A 20,000-nucleotide genomic window follows, 5' to 3' on the forward strand; every position below is an offset into this window, starting at 1 on the left:
TCTCTCTCTGTCTGTCTCTGTCTGTCTGTCTGTCTGTCTGTCTGTCTCTGTCTCTGTCTCTCTCAATTCAATTGACTTTTTGACATTATCTCTCTCTCTGTCTCTGTCTCTAGTCAGGTGTTTCCATTCTCCATGTTCTTCAGAGAAAGCTAAGAAACAGCGGCTTCTGTAACCTTCTAGAACTTCTGTTGTGATCTGAATGTTAAAGTTTTGTTTTAGTTTCATGCCCAAATGGTTACCTATTCTGTATATAGTGCCCTACTTATAATGATTGATGTTAGTTCATAGTGGAAGGTTTTGGAGTTTGGTTCTGATACATTTTGTAATAAATGATGTGATTCTAACTAGTTGGTACGTGTTATACTGAATGGGGACATTTACATTGCTGGGGACAGACCTCATCTTAAACTGTATGGGTTAACCAGACATTACGTTTTACCAGACTTCACTCAAATCCCGCCAGACCCCACAGAGTACATAGATAGTCCTGTCTGTCTCTCTCACTGTCTCCCCCCATCTCTCCCTGTCTCCCCCTCTCTCCCTGTCTCTCTCCCTGTCTCTCTCCCTGTCTCTCTCTCTCCCCCCTCTCTCCCCGTCTCTCTCTCTCTGTCTCTCTGTCTCTCTCAATTCAATTCAAGGGGCTTTATTGGCATGGGTAACATGTGTTAACATTGCCAAAGCAAGTAAGGTAGATAATATATAAAGTGAAATAAACAATAAAAATTAACAGTAGACATCACACATACAGAAGTTTCAAAACAATAAAGACATTACAAATGTCATATTATATATATATATATATATATACAGTGTTTTTACAATGTACAAATGGTTAAGGACACAGGATCAAATAAATAAGCATAGATATGGGTTGTATTTACAATGGTGCGTGTTTTTCACTGGTTGCCCTTTTCTCGTGGCAACAGGTCACAAATCTTGCTGCTCTGATGGCACACTGTGGAATTTCACCCAGTAGATATGGGAGTTTTTCAAAATTGGATTTGTTTTCGAATTCTTTGTGGATCTGTGTAATCTGAGGGAAATATGTCTCTCTAATATGGTCATACATTGGGCAGGAGGTTAGGAAGTGCAGCTCAGTTTCCACCTCATTTTGTGGGCAGTGAGCACATAGCCTGTCTTCTCTTGAGAGCCATGTCTGCCTACGGCGGCCTTTCTCAATAGCAAGGCTATGCTCGCTGAGTCTGTAGATAGTCATAGCTTTCCTTAATTTTGGGTCAGTCACAGTGGTCAGGTATTCTGCCGCTGTGTACTCTCTGTGTAGGTCCAAATAGCATTCTAGTTTGCTCTGTTTTTTTGTTAATTCTTTCCAATGTGTCAAGTAATTATCTTTTTGTTTTCTCATGATTTGGTTGGGTCTTATTGTGTTGCTGTCCTGGGGCTCTGTGAGGTGTGTTTGTGTTTGTGAACAGAGCCCCAGGACCAGCTTGCTTAGGGGACTCTTCTCCAGGTTCATCTCTCTGTAGGTAATGGCTTTGTTGTGGAAGGTTTGGGAATCGCTTCCTTTTAGGTGGTTATAGAATTTAACAGCTCTTTTCTGGATTTTGATAATTAGTGGGTATCGGCCGAATTCTGCTCTGCATGCATTATTTGGTGTTCTATGTTGTACACGGAGGATATTTTTGCAGAATTCTGCGTGCAGAGTCTCAATTTGGTGTTTGTCCCATTTTGTGAAGTCTTGGTTGGTGACCGGACCCCAGACCTCACAACCATAAAGGGCAATGGGCTCTATGACTGATTCAAGTATTTTTAGCCAAATCCTAATTGGTATGTTGAGATTTATGTTTCTTTTGATGGCATAGAATGCCCTTCTTGCCTTGTCTCTCAGATCGTTCACAGCTTTGTGGAAGTTACCTGTGGCGCTGATGTTTAGGCCAAGGTATGTATAGTTTGTTGTGTGCTCTAGGGCAACAGTGTCTAGATGGAAGTTGTATTTGTGGTCCTGGTGACTGGAATTTTTTGGAACACCATTATTTTGGTCTTACTGAGATTTACTGTCAGGGCCCAGGTCTGACAGAATCTGTGCATAAGATCTAGGTGCTGCTGTAGGCCCTCCTTGGTTGGTGACAGAAGCACCAGATCATCAACAAACAGCAGACATTTGACTTCAGATTCTAGTAGGGTGAGGCCGGGTGCTGCAGACTTTTCTAGTGCCCGCGCCAGTTCGTTGATATATATGTTGAAGAGGGTGGGGCTTAAGCTGCATCCCTGTCTAACCCCACGACCCTGTGTGAAGAAATGTGTGTGTTTTTTGCCAATTTTAACCGCACACTTGTTGTTTGTGCACATGGATTTTATGATGTCGTATGTTTTACCCCCAACACCACTTTCCATCAGTTTGTATAGCAGACCCTCATGCCAAATTGAGTCGAAGGCTTTTTTGAAATCAACAAAGCATGAGAAGACTTTGCCTTTGTTTTGGTTTGTTTGGTTGTCAATTAGGGTGTGCAGGTCTGTTGTACGGTAATTTGGTAAAAAGCCAATTTGACATTTGCTCAGTACATTGTTTTCATTGAGGAAGTGTACGAGTCTGCTGTTAATGATAATGCAGAGGATTTTCCCAAGGTTACTGTTGACGCATATTCCACGGTAGTTATTGGGGTCGAATTTGTCTCCATTTTTGTGGATTGGGGTGATCAGTCCTTGGTTCCAAATATTGGGGAAGATACCAGAGCTAAGGATGATGTTAAAGAGTTTTAGTATAGCCAATTGGAATTTGTTGTCTGTATATTTGATCATTTCATTGAGGATACCATCAACACCACAGGCCTTTTTGGGTTGGAGGGTTTTTATTTTGTCCTGTAACTCATTCAATGTAATTGGAGAATCCAGTGGGTTCTGGTAGTCTTTAATAGTTGATTCTAAGATCTGTATTTGATCATGTATATGTTTTTGCTCTTTATTCTTTGTTATAGAGCCAAAAAGATTGGAGAAGTGGTTTACCCATACATCTCCATTTTGGATAGATAATTCTTCGTGTTGTTGTTTGTTTAGTGTTTTCCAATTTTCCCAGAAGTGGTTAGAGTCTATGGATTCTTCAATTACATTGAGCTGATTTCTGACATGCTGTTCCTTCTTTTTCCGTAGTGTATTTCTGTATTGTTTTAGTGATTCACCATAGTGAAAGCGTAGACTCAGGTTTTCCGGGTCTCTATGTTTTTGGTTGGACAGGTTTCTCAATTTCTTTCTTAGATTTTTGCATTCTTCATCAAACCATTTGTCATTGTTGTTAATTTTCTTCGGTTTTCTATTTGAGATTTTTAGATTTGATAGGAAAGCTGAGAGTTCAAATATACTGTTAAGATTTTCTACTGCCAAGTTCACACCTTCACTATTACAGTGGAACGTTTTACCCAGGAAATTGTCTAAAAGGGATTGAATTTGTTGTTGCCTAATTGTTTTTTGGTAGGTTTCCAAACTGCATTCCTTCCATATAGCATTTCTTAATGTTACTCAGTTCCTTTGGCTTTGATGCCTCATGATTGAGTATTGCTCTGTTTAGGTAGACTGTGATTTTGCTGTGGTCTGATAGGGGTGTCAGTGGGCTGACTGTGAACGCTCTGAGAGACTCTGGGTTGAGGTCAGTGGGCTGACTGTGAACGCTCTGAGAGACTCTGGGTTGAAGTCAGTGATAAAGTAATATACAGTACTACTGTCAAGAGATGAGCTATAGGTGTACCTACCATAGGAGTCCCCTCGAAGCCTACCATTGACTATGTACATACCCAGGATGCGACAGAGCTGCAGGAGTTGTGACCCGTTTTTGTTGGTTATGTTGTCATAGTTGTGCCTAGGGGGACATACGGCGGAGGGAATGCTGTCACCTCCAGGCAGGTGTTTGTCCCCCTGTGTGCTGAGGGTGTCAGGTTCTTGTCTCTCTCTCTATTTGTCTCTCTTTTTCTCTCTCTCTCTGTCTCTCTTTCTCTCTCTCTCTCTCTCTCTCTCTCTCTCTCTCTCTCTCTCTCTCTCTGTCTCTCTCTCTCTGTCTCTCTCTCTGTCTCTCTCTCTGTCTCTCTCTCTGTCTCTCTCTCTCTCTGTCTCTCTCTGTCTCTCTCTCTCTCTCTGTCTCTCTCTCTGTATCTGTCTCTCTCTCTCTCTCTCTCTCTCTCTCTTTCTCTCTGTCTTTCTCCTCTCTCTCTTTCTCTCTGTCTCTCCTCTCTCTGTCTCTCTCTGTCTCTCCTCTCTCTGTCTCTCTCTCTGTCTCTCCTCTCTCTGTCTCTCTCTCTCTTTCTCTCTGTCTTTCTCCTCTCTCTCTCTGTCTCTCTCTCTGTCTCTCCTCTCTCTGTCTCTCTCTGTCTCTCTCCTCTCTCTTTCTCTCCTCTCTGTCTCTCTCTCTGTCTCTCCTCTCTCTGTCTCTCTCTCTCTTTCTCTCCGTCTTTCTCCTCACTCTCTCTGTCTCTCTCTCTCTCTCTCTTTCTCTCTGTCTTTCTCCTCTCTCTCTCTCTGTCTCTCCTCTCTCTGTCTCTCTCTCTCTGTCTCTCTGTCTCTCCTCTCTGTCTCTCTCTCTCTTTCTCTCTCTCTCTCTTTCTCTCCCTCTCTCTTCTCTCTCTTCTCTTCTCTTCTCTCCGTCTCTCTCACACGCACACACTCACTGCCGTGTCACGAGAGTTAATTCTAGGAGCATGAGTCAGCTCAGTGACTGGCGTTCTTCGTATCCAGCGTCCTCTGTCTGTCCGTGTGTGCGTCTGGTGTTTGTATCGTTCCTCTGCCCGCCAGTCTCGGTAACCCTGGAGACAGCGGCGTCTTGAATAACGATAATATCATTAATGCGTCCGCTTCCACTTCATCACTGTTATTTTAGTGTGTGTGTGTGTGTGTGTGTGTGTGTGTGTGTGTGTGTTCAGTGCCATGAAGGAAAGGATTACACATGTTTTCCTTCCAATTGAACACTGTTTTAGTACCCCTGACCTCTAACCCTTGACCCCTCTCTGCCCCCCAATAACACCAGCCACACAGGGCCTCCCCAATGGAACACTATTCTCTACACAGGGCCTCCCCAATGAACACTATTCTCTACACAGGGCCTCCCCAATGAACACTATTCCCTACACTGGGCCAATTCCCTACACAGGGCCAATGGAACACTATTCCCTACACAGGGCCTCCCCAATGGAACACTATTCCCTATACAGGGCCTCCCCAATGGAACACTATTCCCTTCAACCTTCCCAAGTTCTCTCACGTCACCCCGTTCCTCCGCTCTCTCCACTGGCTTCCAGTTGAAGCTCGCATCCGCTACAAGACCATGGTGCTTGCCTACGGAGCTGTGAGGGGAACGGCACCGCAGTACCTCCAGGCTCTGATCAGGCCCTACACCCAAACAAGGGCACTGCGTTCATCCACCTCTGGCCTGCTCGCCTCCCTACCACTGAGGAAGTACAGTTCCCGCTCAGCCCAGTCAAAACTGTTCGCTGCTCTGGCCCCCCAATGGTGGAACAAACTCCCTCACGACACCAGGACAGCGGAGTCAATCACCACCTTCCGGAGACCCCTGAAACCCCACCTCTTCAAGGAATACCTAGGATAGGATAAAGTAATCCTTCTCACCCCCCCCCCCCCCTTTAAATGATTTAGATGCACTATTGTAAAGTGGCTGTTCCACTGGATGTCAGAAGGTGAACTCACCAATTTGTAAGTCGCTCTGGATAAGAGCGTCTGCTAAATGACTTAAATGTAATGTAAAATGTACACAGGGCCTCCCCAAATGAACACTATTCCCTACACAGGGCCTCCCCAATGGAACACTATTCCCTACACTGGGCCTCCCCAATGGAACACTATTCCCTACACTGGGCCTCCCAAATGAACACTATTCCCTACACTGGGCCTCCCCAAATGAACACTATTCCCTACACAGGGCCTCCCCAAATGAACACTATTCCCTACACTGGGCCTCCCCAAATCAACACTATTCTCTACACAGGGCCTCCCCAATGGAACACTATTCCCTACACAGGGCCTCCCCAAATGAACACTATTCCCTACACAGGACCTCCACAATGGAACACTATTCCCTACACAGGGCCTCCCCAATGAACACTATTCCCTACATTGGGCCTCCCCAATGGAACACTATTCCCTACACAGGGCCTCCCCAATGGAACACTATTCCCTACACAGTGCCTCCCCAATGAACCCTATTCCCTACACAGGGCAAATGGAACACTATTCCCTACACAGGGCCAATGGAACTCTATTCCCTACACAGGGCCAATGGAACACTATTCCCTACACAGTGCCAATGGAACACTATTCCCTACACAGGGCCTCCCCAATGGAACACTATTCCCTATACATGGCCTCCCCAATGGAACACTATTCCCTACACAGTGGCTCCCCAATGAACATATTTCCTACACAGGGCCTCCCCCAATGGAACACTATTCCCTACACAGGGCCTCCCCCAATGGAACACTATTCCCTACACAGGGCCTCCCCAATCAACACTATTCCCTACACAGGGCCTCCCCAATGGAACACTATTCCCTACACAGGGCCTCCCCAATGGAACACTATTCTCTACACCTGGGCCTCCCCAAATGAACACTATTCCCATCACAGGGCCTCCCCAATGAACACTATTCCCTACACAGGGCCTCCCCAATGGAACACTATTCCCTACACAGTGCACAATGTTTTACCAGAGCCCTATATACAGTGGTTATATACTGTCTGTATCTGTTGGTCTCTCTCATCTCTCTGTCTCTCTCTCTCTCTCAATTCAATTCAAGGGGCTTTATTGGCATGGGAAACGTGTTAACATTGCCAAAGCAAGTGAGGTAGATAATATATAAAGTGAAATAAACAATAAAAATTAACAGTAGACATCACACATACAGAAGTTTCAAAACAATAAAGACATTACAAATGTCATATTATATATATATACAGTGTTTTTACAATGTACAAATGGTAAAGGACACAGGATAAAATAAATAAGCATAGATATGGGTTGTATTTACAATGGTGCGTGTTCTTCACTGGTTGCTCTTTCTCTTAACCCTCACTTTCTCTCTCTTTCTCATCTCTCATCTCTCTCTGGTTCTCTTCCTCTCTACATCCCTCTCTCTCTCTCTCTCTCTGATTCTCTGGTTCTCTTCCTCTCTACATCCCTCTCTCTCTCTCTCTCTGGTTCTCTGGTTCTCTGGTTCTCTTCCTCTCTACATCCCTCTCTCTCTCTCTCTCTCTCTCTCTCTCTCTCTCTCTCTCTCTCTCTCTCTCTCAATTCAATTCAAGGGCTTTAAGGGCTTTATTGGCATGGGAAACATGTGTTAACATTGCCAAAGCAAGTGAGGTAGATAATATACAAAAGTGAAATAAACAATACAAATTAACAGTGTTTTTTTGTTAATTCTTTCCAATGTGTCAAGTAATTATCTTTTTGTTTTCTCATGATTTGGTTGGGTCTAATTGTGCTGCTGTCCTGGGGCTCTGTGGGGTGTGTTTGTGAACAGAGCCCCAGGACCAGCTTGCTTAGTGGACTCTTCTCCAGGTTCATCTCTCTGTAGGTGATGGCTTTGTTGTGGAAGGTTTGGGAATCGCTTCCTTTTAGGTGGTTATAGAATTTAACTGCTCTTTTCTGGATTTTGATAATTAGTGGGTATCGGCCTAATTCTGCTCTGCATGCATTATTTGGTGTTCTACGTTGTACACTGAGGATATTTTTGCAGAATTCTGCGTGCAGAGTCTCAATTTGGTGTTTGTCCCATTTTGTGAAGTCTTGGTTGGTGAGCGGACCCCAGACCTCACAACCATAAAGGGCAATGGGCTCTATGACTGATTCAAGTATTTTTAGCCAAATCCTAATTGGTATGTTGAAATTTATGTTCCTTTTGATGGCATAGAATGCCCTTCTTGCCTTGTCTCTCAGATCGTTCACAGCTTTGTGGAAGTTACCTGTGGCGCTGATGTTTAGGCCAAGGTATGTATAGTTTTTTTGTGTGCTCTAGGGCAACAGTGTCTAGATGGAAGTTGTATTTGTGGTCCTGGTGACTGGACCTTTTTTGGAACACCATTATTTTGGTCTTACTGAGATTTACTGTCAGGGCCCAGGTCTGACAGAATCTGTGCATAAGATCTAGGTGCTGCTGTAGGCCCTCCTTGGTTGGTGACAGAAGCACCAGATCATCAGCAAACAGCAGACATTTGACTTCAGATTCTAGTAGGGTGAGGCCGGGTGCTGCAGACTTTTCTAGTGCCCGCGCCAGTTCGTTGATATATATGTTGAAGAGGGTGGGGCTTAAGCTGCATCCCTGTCTAACCCCACGACCCTGTGTGAAGAAATGTGTGTGTTTTTTGCCAATTTTAACCGCACACTTGTTGTTTGTGTACATGGATTTTATGATGTTGTATGTTTCACCCCCAACACCACTTTCCATCAGTTTGTATAGCAGACCCTCTCTCTCTCTCTCTCTGGTTCTCTTCCTCTCTACATCTCTCTCTCTGGTTCTCTTCCTCTCTCCATCCCTCTCTCTCTCTCTCTCTCTGGTTGTCTTCCTCTCTACACCTCTCTCTCTCTGGTTCTCTTCCCCTCTCTCTCTCTCTCTCTCTCTCTCTGGTTCTCTTCCTCTCTACATCTCTCTCTCTCTAGTTCTCTTCCTCTCTACATCTCTCTCTCTCTCTGTGGTTCTCTTCCTCTCTACATCTCTCTCTCTCTCTGGTTCTCTTCCTCTCTACATCCCCCTCTCTCTCTCTCTCTCTGGTTCTCTTCCTCTCTACATCCCTCTCTCTCTCTCTCTATCTGGTTGTCTTCCTCTCTACACCTCTCTCTCTCTCTGGTTCTCTTCCCTCTCTCTCTCTCTCTCTCTCTCTGGTTCTCTTCCTCTCTACATCTCTCTCTCCCTGGTTCTCTTCCTCTCTACATCCCCCTCTCTCTCTCTCTCTCTCTCTCTCTCTCTCTGGTTCTCTTCCTCTCTACATCCCTCCCTCTCTCTCTCTTTCTGGTTCTCTTCCTCTCTACATCTCTCTCTGGTTCTCTTCCTCTCTACATCCCCTCTCTCTCTCTCTCTCTCTCTCTCTCTGGTTCTCTTCCTCTCTACATCTCTCTCTCTCTCTGGTTCTCTTTCTCTCTCTCTCTCTCTCTCTCTCTCTCTCTCTCTCTCTCTCTCTCTCTCTCTGGTTCTCTTCCTCTCTACATCCCTCTCTCTCTCTCTCTGATTCTCTTCCTCTCTACATCTCTCTCTCTCTCTCTCTCTCTCTGGTTCTCTTCCTCTCTACATCCCCCCCTCTCTCTCTCTCTCTCTCTCTCTCTCTCTGGTTCTCTTCCTCTCTACATCTCTCTCTCTGGTTCTCTTCCTCTCTACATCCCTCTCTCTCTCTCTCTCTTCTCTCTGGTTCTCTTCCTCTCTACATCCCTCTCTCTCTCTCTCTCTACATCTCTCTCTCTGGTTCTCTTCCTCTCTACATCCCTCTCTCTCTCTCTCTCTCTGGTTCTCTTCCTCTCTACATCCCTCTCTCTCTCTCTCTCTCTCTCTCTCTGGTCCTCTTCCTCTCTACATCCCTCTTTCTCTCTCTCTCTCTCTCTCTCTGGTTCTCTTCCTCTCTACATCCCTCTTTCTCTCTCTCTCTCTCTCTCTCTCTCTGGTTCTCTTCCTCTCTACATCCCCCCTCTCTCTCTCTCTCTCTCTCTGGTTCTCTTCCTCTCTACATCCCTCTCTCTCTCTCTGGTTCTCTTCCTCTCTATATCCCTCTCTCTCTCTCTTTCTGGTTCTCTTCCCCTCTAAATCTCTCTCTCTCTCTCTCTGGTTCTCTTCCTCTCTCTCTCTCTCTCTCTGGTTCTCTTCCTCTCTCTCTCTCTCTCTCTCTCTCTCTCTCTGGTTCTCTTCCTCTCTCTCTCTCTCTCTCTCTCTCTCCGGTTCTCTTCCTCTCTACATCCCTCTCTCTCTCTGGTTCTCTTCCTCTCTCTCTCTCTCTCTCTCTCTCTCTCTCTCTCTCTGGTTCTCTTCCTCTCTACATCCCTCTCTCTCTCTCTCTCTGGTTCTCTTCCTCTCTACATCCCCTCTCTCTCTCTCTGGTTCTCTTCCTCTCTCTCTCTCTCTCTCTCTCTCTCTGGTTCTCTTCCTCTCTACATCCCTCTCTCTCTCTCTCTCTGGTTCTCTTCCTCTCTTTCTCTCTCTCTCTCTCTGGTTCTCTTCCTCTCTACATCCCTCTCTCTCTCTCTCTGGTTCTCTTCCTCTCTACATCCCTCTCTCTCTCTCTCTCTCTGGTTCTCTTCCTCTCTACATCCCTCTCTCTCTCTCTCTCTCTGGTTCTCTACATCCCTCTCTCTCTCTCTCTCTGGTTCTCTTCCTCTCTACATCCCTCTCTCTCTCTCTCTCTCTCTGGTTCTCTTCCTCTCTACATCTCTCTCTCTGGTTCTCTTCCTCTCTACATCCCTCTCTCTCTCTCTCTCTCTCTGGTTGTCTTCCTCTCTACATCTCTCTCTCTCTCGCTCTCTGGTTCTCTTCCTCTCTCTCTCTCTCTCTCTGGTTCTCTTCCTCTCTACATCTCTCTCTCTCTGGTTCTCTTCCTCTCTACATCTCTCTCTCTCTCTGGTTCACTTCTTCTCTACATCCCTCTTTCTCTCTGGTTCTCCACATCCCTCACTCTCTCTGGTTCTCTTCCTCTCTCTCTCTCTCTCTCTCTGGTTCTCTTCCTCTCTCCATCCCTCTCTCCCTCTCTCCCCCTGGTTCTCTTCCTCTCTACATCCCTCTCTCTCTCTCTCTCTGGTTGTCTTCCTCTCTACATCTCTCTCTCTCTGGTTGTCTTCCTCTCTACATCTCTCTCTCTCTGGTTCTTTTCCTCTCTACATCTCTCTCTCTCTCTCTCTCTCTCTCTCTGGTTCTCTTCTTCTCTACATCCCTCTCTCGCTCTGGTTCTCTACATCCCTCTCTCTCTCTCTCTCTGGTTCTCTTCCTCTCCACATCTCTCTCTCTCTCTCTCTCTCTCTCTCTCTGGTTCTCTTCCTCTCTACATCCCCCTCTCTCCCTCTCTCTTGCTCTCTTCCTATCTACATCCATCTCTCTCTCTCTCTCTCTGGTTCTCTTCCTCTCTACATCTCTCTCTCTCTCGCTCTCTGGTTCTCTTCCTCTCTACATCCCCCTCTCTTTCTCTCTGGTTCTCTTCCTCTCTACATCTCCTTCTCTCTCTCTCCCTCTCTAGTTTTCTTCCTCTACATTCCTCTCTCTCTCTCTGGTTCTCTTCCTCTCTACATCTCTCTCTATCTCTCTGGTTCTCTTTTTCTCTACATCCCTCTCTCTCTCTCTCTGGTTCGCTTCTTCTCTACATCCCTCTCTCTCCCTCTCTCTCTCTCTCTCTCTCTCTCTGGTTCTCTTCCTCTCTACATCCCCCTCTCTCTCTCTCTTTCTGGTGCTCTTCCCCTCTACATCTCTCTCTCTCTCTCTCTCTCTGGTTGTCTTCCTCTCTACATCCCTCTCTCTCTCTCTCTCTCTCTCTCTCTCTCTCTGTGGTTGTCTTCCTCTCTACATCTGTCTCTCTCTCTGGTTCTCTTCCCCTCTACATCTCCCTCTCTCTCTCTCTGGTTGTCTTCCTCTCTACATCCCTCTCTCTCTCTCTCTCTCTCTCTCTCTCTCTCTCTCTGGTTGTCTTCCTCTCTACATCTGTCTCTCTCTCTGGTTCTCTTCCCCTCTACATCTCCCTCTCTCTCTCTCTCTCTCTGTTGTCTTCCTCTCTACATCCCTCTCTCTCTCTCTCTCTCTCTCTCTCTCTGGTTGTCTTCCTCTCTACATCTCTCTCTCTCTCTCTCTCTGGTTCTCTTCCTCTCTACATCCCTCTCTCTCTCTCTCTGGTTCTCTTATCTCTCTTTCTCATCCCTCTCTGTGTTAGTGTGTAGGTGGGGAGGTTTAGTTAGCATCATACATTCTGTTTCCGATGACATCAACAAATGTGCAATGTCTGTCGGGGGAAAGGGTCTGTCATTTTAATTGTGTTTTTGTATGAGTCTTTAAGTGTGTTTTGGAGTCACTGAATAGATGTCAATGAGTTGAGCTTTAACATGTGGAGAGACGAACAACAGACCCAGGTGTCTCCTCAATATCTTAGACCCACAGTAGGTCTCCTCAATATCTCACACCCACAGTAGGTGTCTCCTCAATATCTCACACCCACAGTAGGTCTCCTCAATATCTCACACCCACAGTAGGTCTCCTCAATATCTCACACCCACAGTAGGTGTCTCCTCAATATCTCAGACCCACAGTAGGTGTCTCCTCAATATCTCACACCCACAGTAGGTCTCCTCAATATCTCAGACCCACAGTAGGTGTCTCCTCAATATCTCACACCCACAGTAGGTGTCTCCTCAATATCTCACACCCACAGTAGGTCTCCTCAATATCTCACACCCACAGTAGGTGTCTCCTCAATATCTCAGACCCACAGTAGGTCTCCTCAATATCTCACACCCACAGTAGGTGTCTCCTCAATATCTCAGACCCACAGTAGGTCTCCTCAATATCTCAGACCCACAGTAGGTCTCCTCAATATCTCACACCCACAGTAGGTGTCTCCTCAATATCTCACACCCACAGTAGGTCTCCTCAATATCTCACACCCACAGTAGGTGTCTCCTCAATATCTCAGACCCACAGTAGGACTCCTCAATATCTCACACCCACAGTAGGTGTCTCCTCAATATCTCAGACCCACAGTAGGTCTCCTCAATATCTCACACCCACAGTAGGTCTCCTCAATATCTCACACCCACAGTAGGTGTCCTCACAATATCTCAGCCTACCAGTCTTCTGCACACTCCCACTTGACCCAAACCCACAGTATCTCCTTACCCAACTCTGCCCATGGAAAACCCAGGCATGACTCCGGGCAGAGCCTTGACTGTGTGTGTGGGGGGGGGGGGGCATTGTAACACAGAGCAGTTCTACCAACCGCAAACATATTGTATAAGCAGTCATGCACATAGATACCCATATTCATAGGGTGGGGGGGGGTATTGGACAGAGCAAGCATTCTGGCAATGGCCCAGTGGGCCTGTCTAAATTGGCTGGATTTTTACATCAGATGATCATTATTTGGCTTGGGGGCCTTGAGGAAAGATAATGTGGTAGCTAGAAATGCCTGGGCCGAATTCTGATCCCAGTTCGCCCCTGAAAGGTGTGTGTGTGTGTGTGTGTGTGTGTGTGTGTGTGTGTGTGTGTGTGTGTGTGTGTGTGTGTGTGTGTGTGTGTGTGTGTGTGTGTGTGTGTGTGTGTGTGTGTGTGTGTGTGTGTGTGTGCGTGTGTATATGTGTGTGTGTGTGTGTGTGTGTGTGTGTGTGTGTGTGTGTGTGTGTGTGTGTGTGTGTGTGTGTGTGCGCGCGCGTGTGTGTGTGTACAGTTCTGTAATGTGTTTTCTTACTGTTGTGGCCGATGATGTAAAACATCTCTACTTTTCCCCTCCATGTATGCTGTCTTCCAACCCTCCTCTGTACTGCCCTTTACAACGGGGAGAAGGACTGCCCTTTGCCAGGGCACGCGAGAGAGACGTGTTGGATTTTAGGTTTTCTGTAGGTGAAGTGAGTGAGAGAGAGAGAGCGAGAGAGAGGTGCAAAACTGAAAGGTATACTTACAGTGAACAGGAAATTAGGGGTCCACACACACAGAGAGACCAAGACAGAGAGAACCGAGAGAGAGAAACCGAGAGAGAGAGACCGAGAGAGAGAGACAGAGAGCGAGACCGAGAGAGAGAGACCGAGAGAGACAGAGAGAGAGAGACCGAGAGAGAGAGAGAGAGACCGAGAGAGAGAGACTGAGAGATAGAGAGAGAGAGACCGAGAGAGACCGAGAGAGACAGAGAGAGAGAGACAAAGAGAGAGAGAGGGGCTAGCAGTGACTGACTGTGGGTGTGACTAAAGGCGTGACTCCGCCTTTTCTCCTGTTTACCTGAGGAGCTACAAATAGCAGTGTAAGAGGTAGGAAACACACACCTGTCACTGCTGCTGCCGTCGACTCACCTGGACTGAAGAAACCACACCTTTACAGGTAACACTAGCGCCACACACACACACACACCTGAGAATTACTGTACAGGTTCTGACTTGTAGAGCTTGTTGCACATTGTTAATTGTGTGTATTTTGTATTTTCTTCACCTATTTAGGATATATTATTTTGTTAGAGGCTGGAGGCGTTTTTTGTGTTTAAATTCTGTCTGTCTGTGACAATATAAGAGCTGCATGAACGTCTCAGTGAGTCACATGCCTTTCGTCTGTGTTTTACACAAAATAGAAAATTATTCAATTTATCCATGAAATTGTGCGCAATCAATATCTCTGGGTGACAATAGGAGGTCAGTGGTTTGGTTTGTTTCAGATAAATCTGGTCGTGTAAGTTTAGCATTTGTCTACACTACAGCAGTCTACACGTTATTGGGATCTGTGTTCTTGTCAAGAGCTTCAGTAACACAGTTAGTTTTGTCAAGAGCTTCAGTAACACAGTTAGTTTTGTCAAGAGCTTCAGTAACACAGTTAGTTTTGTCAAGAGCTTCAGTAACACAGTTAGTTTTGTCAAGAGCTTCAGTAACACAGTTAGTTTTGTCAAGTGCTTCAGTAACACAGTTAGTTTTGTCAAGAGCTTCAGTAACACAGTTAGTTTTGCCAGATAGGACTATGAACAGAGTATGATGGATAAACATTGAGTTCTATGTCGGTCACTTGGGATCTGTGCTCGTAACACAGACTTTCAAACCAACAATATTTATTAGATCGGAACACACACACACATAAAACAGAGTAACATTTAATCAACCACCTGAAACACTTTTGGAGACGAAACGATGCATGTGACCACAGAGGACACGCAACTCTCAAATGACACGCATTCATACACGACACACACACTCACACAACACATACACGACACACTCACACAACACACACACTCACACAACACATACACGACACACTCACACAACACACACATTCATACACGACACACTCACACAACACACACACTCACACAACACATACATGACACACTCACACAACACACACATTCATACACGACACACTCACACAACACACACATTCATACACGACACACTCACACAACACACACACTCACACAACACATACACGACACACTCACACAACACACACATTCATACACGACACACTCACACAACACACACATTCATACACGACACACTCACACAACACACACACTCACACAACACATACACGACACACTCACACAACACACACATTCATACACGACACACTCACACAACACACACACTCACACAACACATACACGACACACTCACACAACACACACATTCATACACGACACACTCACACAACACACACATTCATACACGACACACTCACACAACACACACACTCACACAACACATACACGACACACTCACACAACACACACATTCATACACGACACACTCACACAACACACACATTCATACACGACACACTCACACAACACACACACTCACACAACACATACACGACACACTCACACAACACACACATTCATACACGACACACTCACACAACACACTCATTCATACACGACACACTCACACAACACACAACACACTCACACAACACACACATTCATACACGACACACTCACACAACACACATTCATACACGACACACTCACACAACACACACATTCATACACGACACACTCACACAACACACACAAGCTGTACGACACGCACAACACACGCACGACAAGCGCACAAACACACATTCATACACACACTCCGAGGCACGGAAACCCCACTGGGTCCCAATAGAGGAAAAAGCGGGGTAGTCCCTGTCAGGGATCGTCTGGGTAATTTGATGTAGCGTAATAATAGCTTCCCTAGGCGATTCCCGTCGCCACGGCGCTCCCGAGACTGGAAAAGACTGAGCTGCAGGAGGGCAAGTCGGGAACACAGAATTACAGAACAGAATTCCCAGGAAAACATGACTTAACTGTTTTTGTGTTAAATACAAGTGGTGGTGTAGGGGGTAGAAGTGGTGGTGTAGGGGGTAGAAGTGGTGGTGTAGGGGGGTAGAAGTGGTGGTGTAGGGGGTAGAAGTGGTGGTGTAGGGGGTAGAAGTGGTGGTGTAGGGGGTAGAAGTGGTGGTGTAGGGGGGTAGAAGTGGTGGTGTAGGGGAGGTAGAAGTGGTGGTGTAGGGGAGGTAGAAGTGGTGGTGTAGGGGGGTAGAAGTGGTGGTGTAGGGAGGGGGGTAGAAGTGGTGGTGTAGGGGAGGTAGAAGTGGTGGTGTAGGGAGGGGGGTAGAAGTGGTGGTGTAGGGGGGAGGTAGAAGTGGTGGTGTAGGGGAGGTAGAAGTGGTGGTGTAGGGGGTAGAAGTGGTGGTGTAGGGGAGGTAGAGGGGGTGTAGAAGTGGTGGTGTAGGGGGAGGTAGAAGTGGTGGTGTAGGGAGGGGGTAGAAGTGGTGGTGTAGGGGGAGGTAGAAGTGGTGGTGTAGGGAGGGGGTAGAAGTGGTGGTGTAGGGGGAGGTAGAAGTGGTGGTGTAGGGAGGGGGTAGAAGTGGTGGTGTAGGGGGGAGGTAGAAGTGGTGGTGTAGGGGGGGTAGAAGTGGTGGTGTAGGGGGGGTAGAAGTGGTGGTGTAGGGGGGGTGGTGTAGGGGGGTAGAAGTGGTGGTGTAGGGGGGTAGAAGTGGTGGTGTAGGGGGGCAGAAGTGGTGGTGTAGGGGGTAGAAGTGGTGGTGTAGGGGGGGGTAGAAGTGGTGGTGTAGGGGGGTAGAAGTGGTGGTGTAGGGGGGTAGAAGTGGTGGTGTAGGGGGTAGAAGTGGTGGTGTAGGGGGGGTGGTGGTAGAAGTGGTGGTGTGGGGGTAGAAGTGGTGGGGTAGGGGGGGGGGGCAGAAGTGGTGGTGTAGGGGGTAGAAGTGGTGGTGTAGGGGGGTAGAAGTGGTGGTGTAGGGGGGTAGAAGTGGTGGTGTAGGGGGTAGAAGTGGTGGTGTAGGGGGTAGAAGTGGTGGTGTAGGGGGGTAGAAGTGGTGGTGTAGGGGGGTAGAAGTGGTGGTGTAGGGGGTAGAAGTGGTGGTGTAGGGGGGTAGAAGTGGTGGTGTAGGGGGCAGAAGTGGTGGTGTAGGGGGGTAGAAGTGGTGGTGTAGGGGGTAGAAGTGGTGGTGTAGGGGGGGGTAGAAGTGGTGGTGTAGGGGGCAGAAGTGGTGGTGTAGGGGGGGGTAGAAGTGGTGGTGTAGGGGGGTAGAAGTGGTGGTGTAGGGGGTAGAAGTGGTGGTGTAGGGGGGGGGTAGAAGTGGTGGTGTAGGGGGGTAGAAGTGGTGGTGTAGGGGGGTAGAAGTGGTGGTGTAGGGGGGCAGAAGTGGTGGTGTAGGGGGTAGAAGTGGTGGTGTAGGGGGTAGAAGTGGTGGTGTAGGGGGGGGGGTAGAAGTGGTGGTGTAGGGGGGGTAGAAGTGGTGGTGTAGGGGGGGGTAGAAGTGGTGGTGTAGGGGGTAGAAGTGGTGGTGTAGGGAGGGGGGGTAGAAGTGGTGGTGTAGGGGGGGGTAGAAGTGGTGGTGTAGGGGGGGTAGAAGTGGTGGTGTAGGGGGGGTAGAAGTGGTGGTGTAGGGGGGTAGAAGTGGTGGTGTAGGGAGGGGGTAGAAGTGGTGGTGTAGGGGGGTAGAAGTGGTGGTGTAGGGGGGGTAGAAGTGGTGGTGTAGGGGGGTAGAAGTGGTGGTGTAGGGGGGGGTAGAAGTGGTGGTGTAGGGGGGTAGAAGTGGTGGTGTAGGGGGGTAGAAGTGGTGGTGTGGGGGGTAGAAGTGGTGGTGTAGGGGGGGTAGAAGTGGTGGTGTAGGGGGGTAGAAGTGGTGGTGTAGGGGGTAGAAGTGGTGGTGTAGGGGGAAGAAGTGGTGGTGTGGGTGGGGGGGGCAGTGGTGGTGTGTAGGGGGGTAGAAGTGGTGGTGTAGGGGGTAGAAGTGGTGGTGTAGGGGGTAGAAGTGGTGGTGTAGGGGGGAAGTGGTGGTGTAGGGGGTAGAAGTGGTGGTAGGGGGGTAGAAGTGGTGGTGTAGGGGGGGCAGAAGTGGTGGTGTAGGGGGGTAGAAGTGGTGGTGTAGGGGGTAGAAGTGGTGGTGTGGGGGGTAGAAGTGGTGGTGTAGGGGGGTAGAAGTGGTGGTGTGGGGGGTAGAAGTGGTGGTGTAGGGGGTAGAAGTGGTGGTGTAGGGGGGTAGAAGTGGTGGTGTAGGGGGTAGAAGTGGTGGTGTAGGGGTAGAAGTGGTGGTGTAGGGGGTAGAAGTGGTGGTGTAGGGGGGTAGAAGTGGTGGTGTAGGGGGTAGAAGTGGTGGTGTAGGGGGGTAGAAGTGGTGGTGTAGGGGTAGAAGTGGTGGTGTAGGGGGGGGGGTAGAAGTGGTGGTGTAGGGGGGGAAGTGGTGGTGTAGGGGGGGTAGAAGTGGTGGTGTAGGGGGTAGAAGTGGTGGTGTAGGGGGCAGTAGAAGTGGTGGTGTAGGGGGGTAGAAGTGGTGGTGTAGGGGGTAGAAGTGGTGGTGTAGGGGGGTAGAAGTGGTGGTGTAGGGGGGTAGAAGTGGTGGTGTAGGGGGGTAGAAGTGGTGGTGTAGGGGGGGGGTAGAAGTGGTGGTGTAGGGGGGGGGGTAGAAGTGGTGGTGTAGGGGGGTAGAAGTGGTGGTGTAGGGGGCAGAAGTGGTGGTGTAGGGGGCAGGGGGGGGTAGAAGTGGTGGTGTAGGGGGGTAGAAGTGGTGGTGTAGGGGGTAGAAGTGGTGGTGTAGGGGGGTAGAAGTGGTGGTGTAGGGGGGTAGAAGTGGTGGTGTAGGGGGGTAGAAGTGGTGGTGTAGGGGGTAGAAGTGGTGGTGTAGGGGGGGTAGAAGTGGTGGTGGAGGGGGGTAGAAGTGGTGGGGCAGAAGCAGGTGTAGGGGGGGGTAGAAGTGGTGGTGTAGGGGGGTAGAAGTGGTGGTGTAGGGGGGTAGAAGTGGTGGTGTAGGGGGGCAGAAGTGGTGGTGTAGGGGGGGGTAGAAGTGGTGGTGTAGGGGGGGTAGAAGTGGTGGTGTAGGGGGGGTAGAAGTGGTGGTGTAGGGGGTAGAAGTGGTGGTGGGGGGTAGAAGTGGTGGTGTAGGGGGGTAGAAGTGGTGGTGTAGGGGGTAGAAGTGGTGGTGTAGGGGGGGGGGTAGAAGTGGTGGTGTAGGGGGTAGAAGTGGTGGTGTAGGGGGGGGTAGAAGTGGTGGTGTAGGGGGGGGGGAAGTGGTGGTGTAGGGGGTAGAAGTGGTGGTGTAGGGGGGTAGAAGTGGTGGTGTAGGGGGGTAGAAGTGGTGGTGTAGGGGGCAGAAGTGGTGGTGTAGGGGGGTAGAAGTGGTGGTGTAGGGGGGTAGAAGTGGTGGTGTAGGGGGGTAGAAGTGGTGGTGTAGGGGGGTAGAAGTGGTGGTGTAGGGGGGTAGAAGTGGTGGTGTAGGGGGGGGTAGAAGTGGTGGTGTAGGGGGGTAAGTGGTGGTGTAGGGGGGTAGAAGTGGTGGTGTAGGGGGGTAGAAGTGGTGGTGTAGGGGGGTAGAAGTGGTGGTGTAGGGGGGTAGAAGTGGTGGTGTAGGGGGGTAGAAGTGGTGGTGTAGGGGGGTAGAAGTGGTGGTGTATAGGGGGTAGAAGTGGTGGTGTAGGGGGGCAGAAGTGGTGGTGTAGGGGGTAGAAGTGGTGGTGTAGGGGGGTAGAAGTGGTGGTGGGGGGGTAGAAGTGGTGGTGTAGGGGGGTAGAAGTGGTGGTGTAGGGGGGGGGTAGAAGTGGTGGTGTAGGGGGGGGGTAGAAGTGGTGGTGTAGGGGGGGTGGTGTAGGGGGGTAGAAGTGGTGGTGTAGGGGGGGTAGAAGTGGTGGTGTAGGGGGTAGAAGTGGTGGTGTAGGGGGGTAGAAGTGGTGGTGTAGGGGGGGTAGAAGTGGTGGTGTAGGGGGGTAGAAGTGGTGGTGTAGGGGGGGTAGAAGTGGTGGTGTATGGGGGTAGAAGTGGTGGTGTAGGGGGGTAGAAGTGGTGGGGGTAGGGGGGTGTAGAAGTGGTGGTGTAGGGGGGAGGTAGAAGTGGTGGTGTA

The 20,000-nt window shown here is 48.8% G+C and overlaps 2 protein-coding genes across 2 annotated transcripts in view; both read left to right on the top strand.

The window, feature by feature from the left end:
* LOC135510256 (membrane-anchored junction protein) overlaps positions 1 to 344 on the top strand; it is a 15,022-nt gene extending 14,678 nt beyond the window's left edge. The window contains exon 11 of the mRNA XM_064931055.1: positions 114 to 344. Within this exon, the coding sequence (XP_064787127.1) occupies positions 114 to 153 (40 nt within the window). The 3' untranslated portion in view covers positions 154 to 344. The remainder of the gene's footprint in view (positions 1 to 113) is intronic.
* Positions 345 to 13,949: 13,605 nt separating this feature from the next.
* Positions 13,950 to 20,000, top strand: part of gpha2 (glycoprotein hormone subunit alpha 2) — a 14,297-nt gene continuing 8,246 nt past the window's right edge. The window contains exon 1 of the mRNA XM_064930729.1: positions 13,950 to 13,991. The gene's annotated coding sequence lies outside the window, so the exon portion shown is untranslated. The remainder of the gene's footprint in view (positions 13,992 to 20,000) is intronic.

Source organism: Oncorhynchus masou, chromosome 23 (assembly GCF_036934945.1).
Source record: "Oncorhynchus masou masou isolate Uvic2021 chromosome 23, UVic_Omas_1.1, whole genome shotgun sequence".
Lineage (NCBI taxonomy): Eukaryota > Metazoa > Chordata > Actinopteri > Salmoniformes > Salmonidae > Oncorhynchus > Oncorhynchus masou.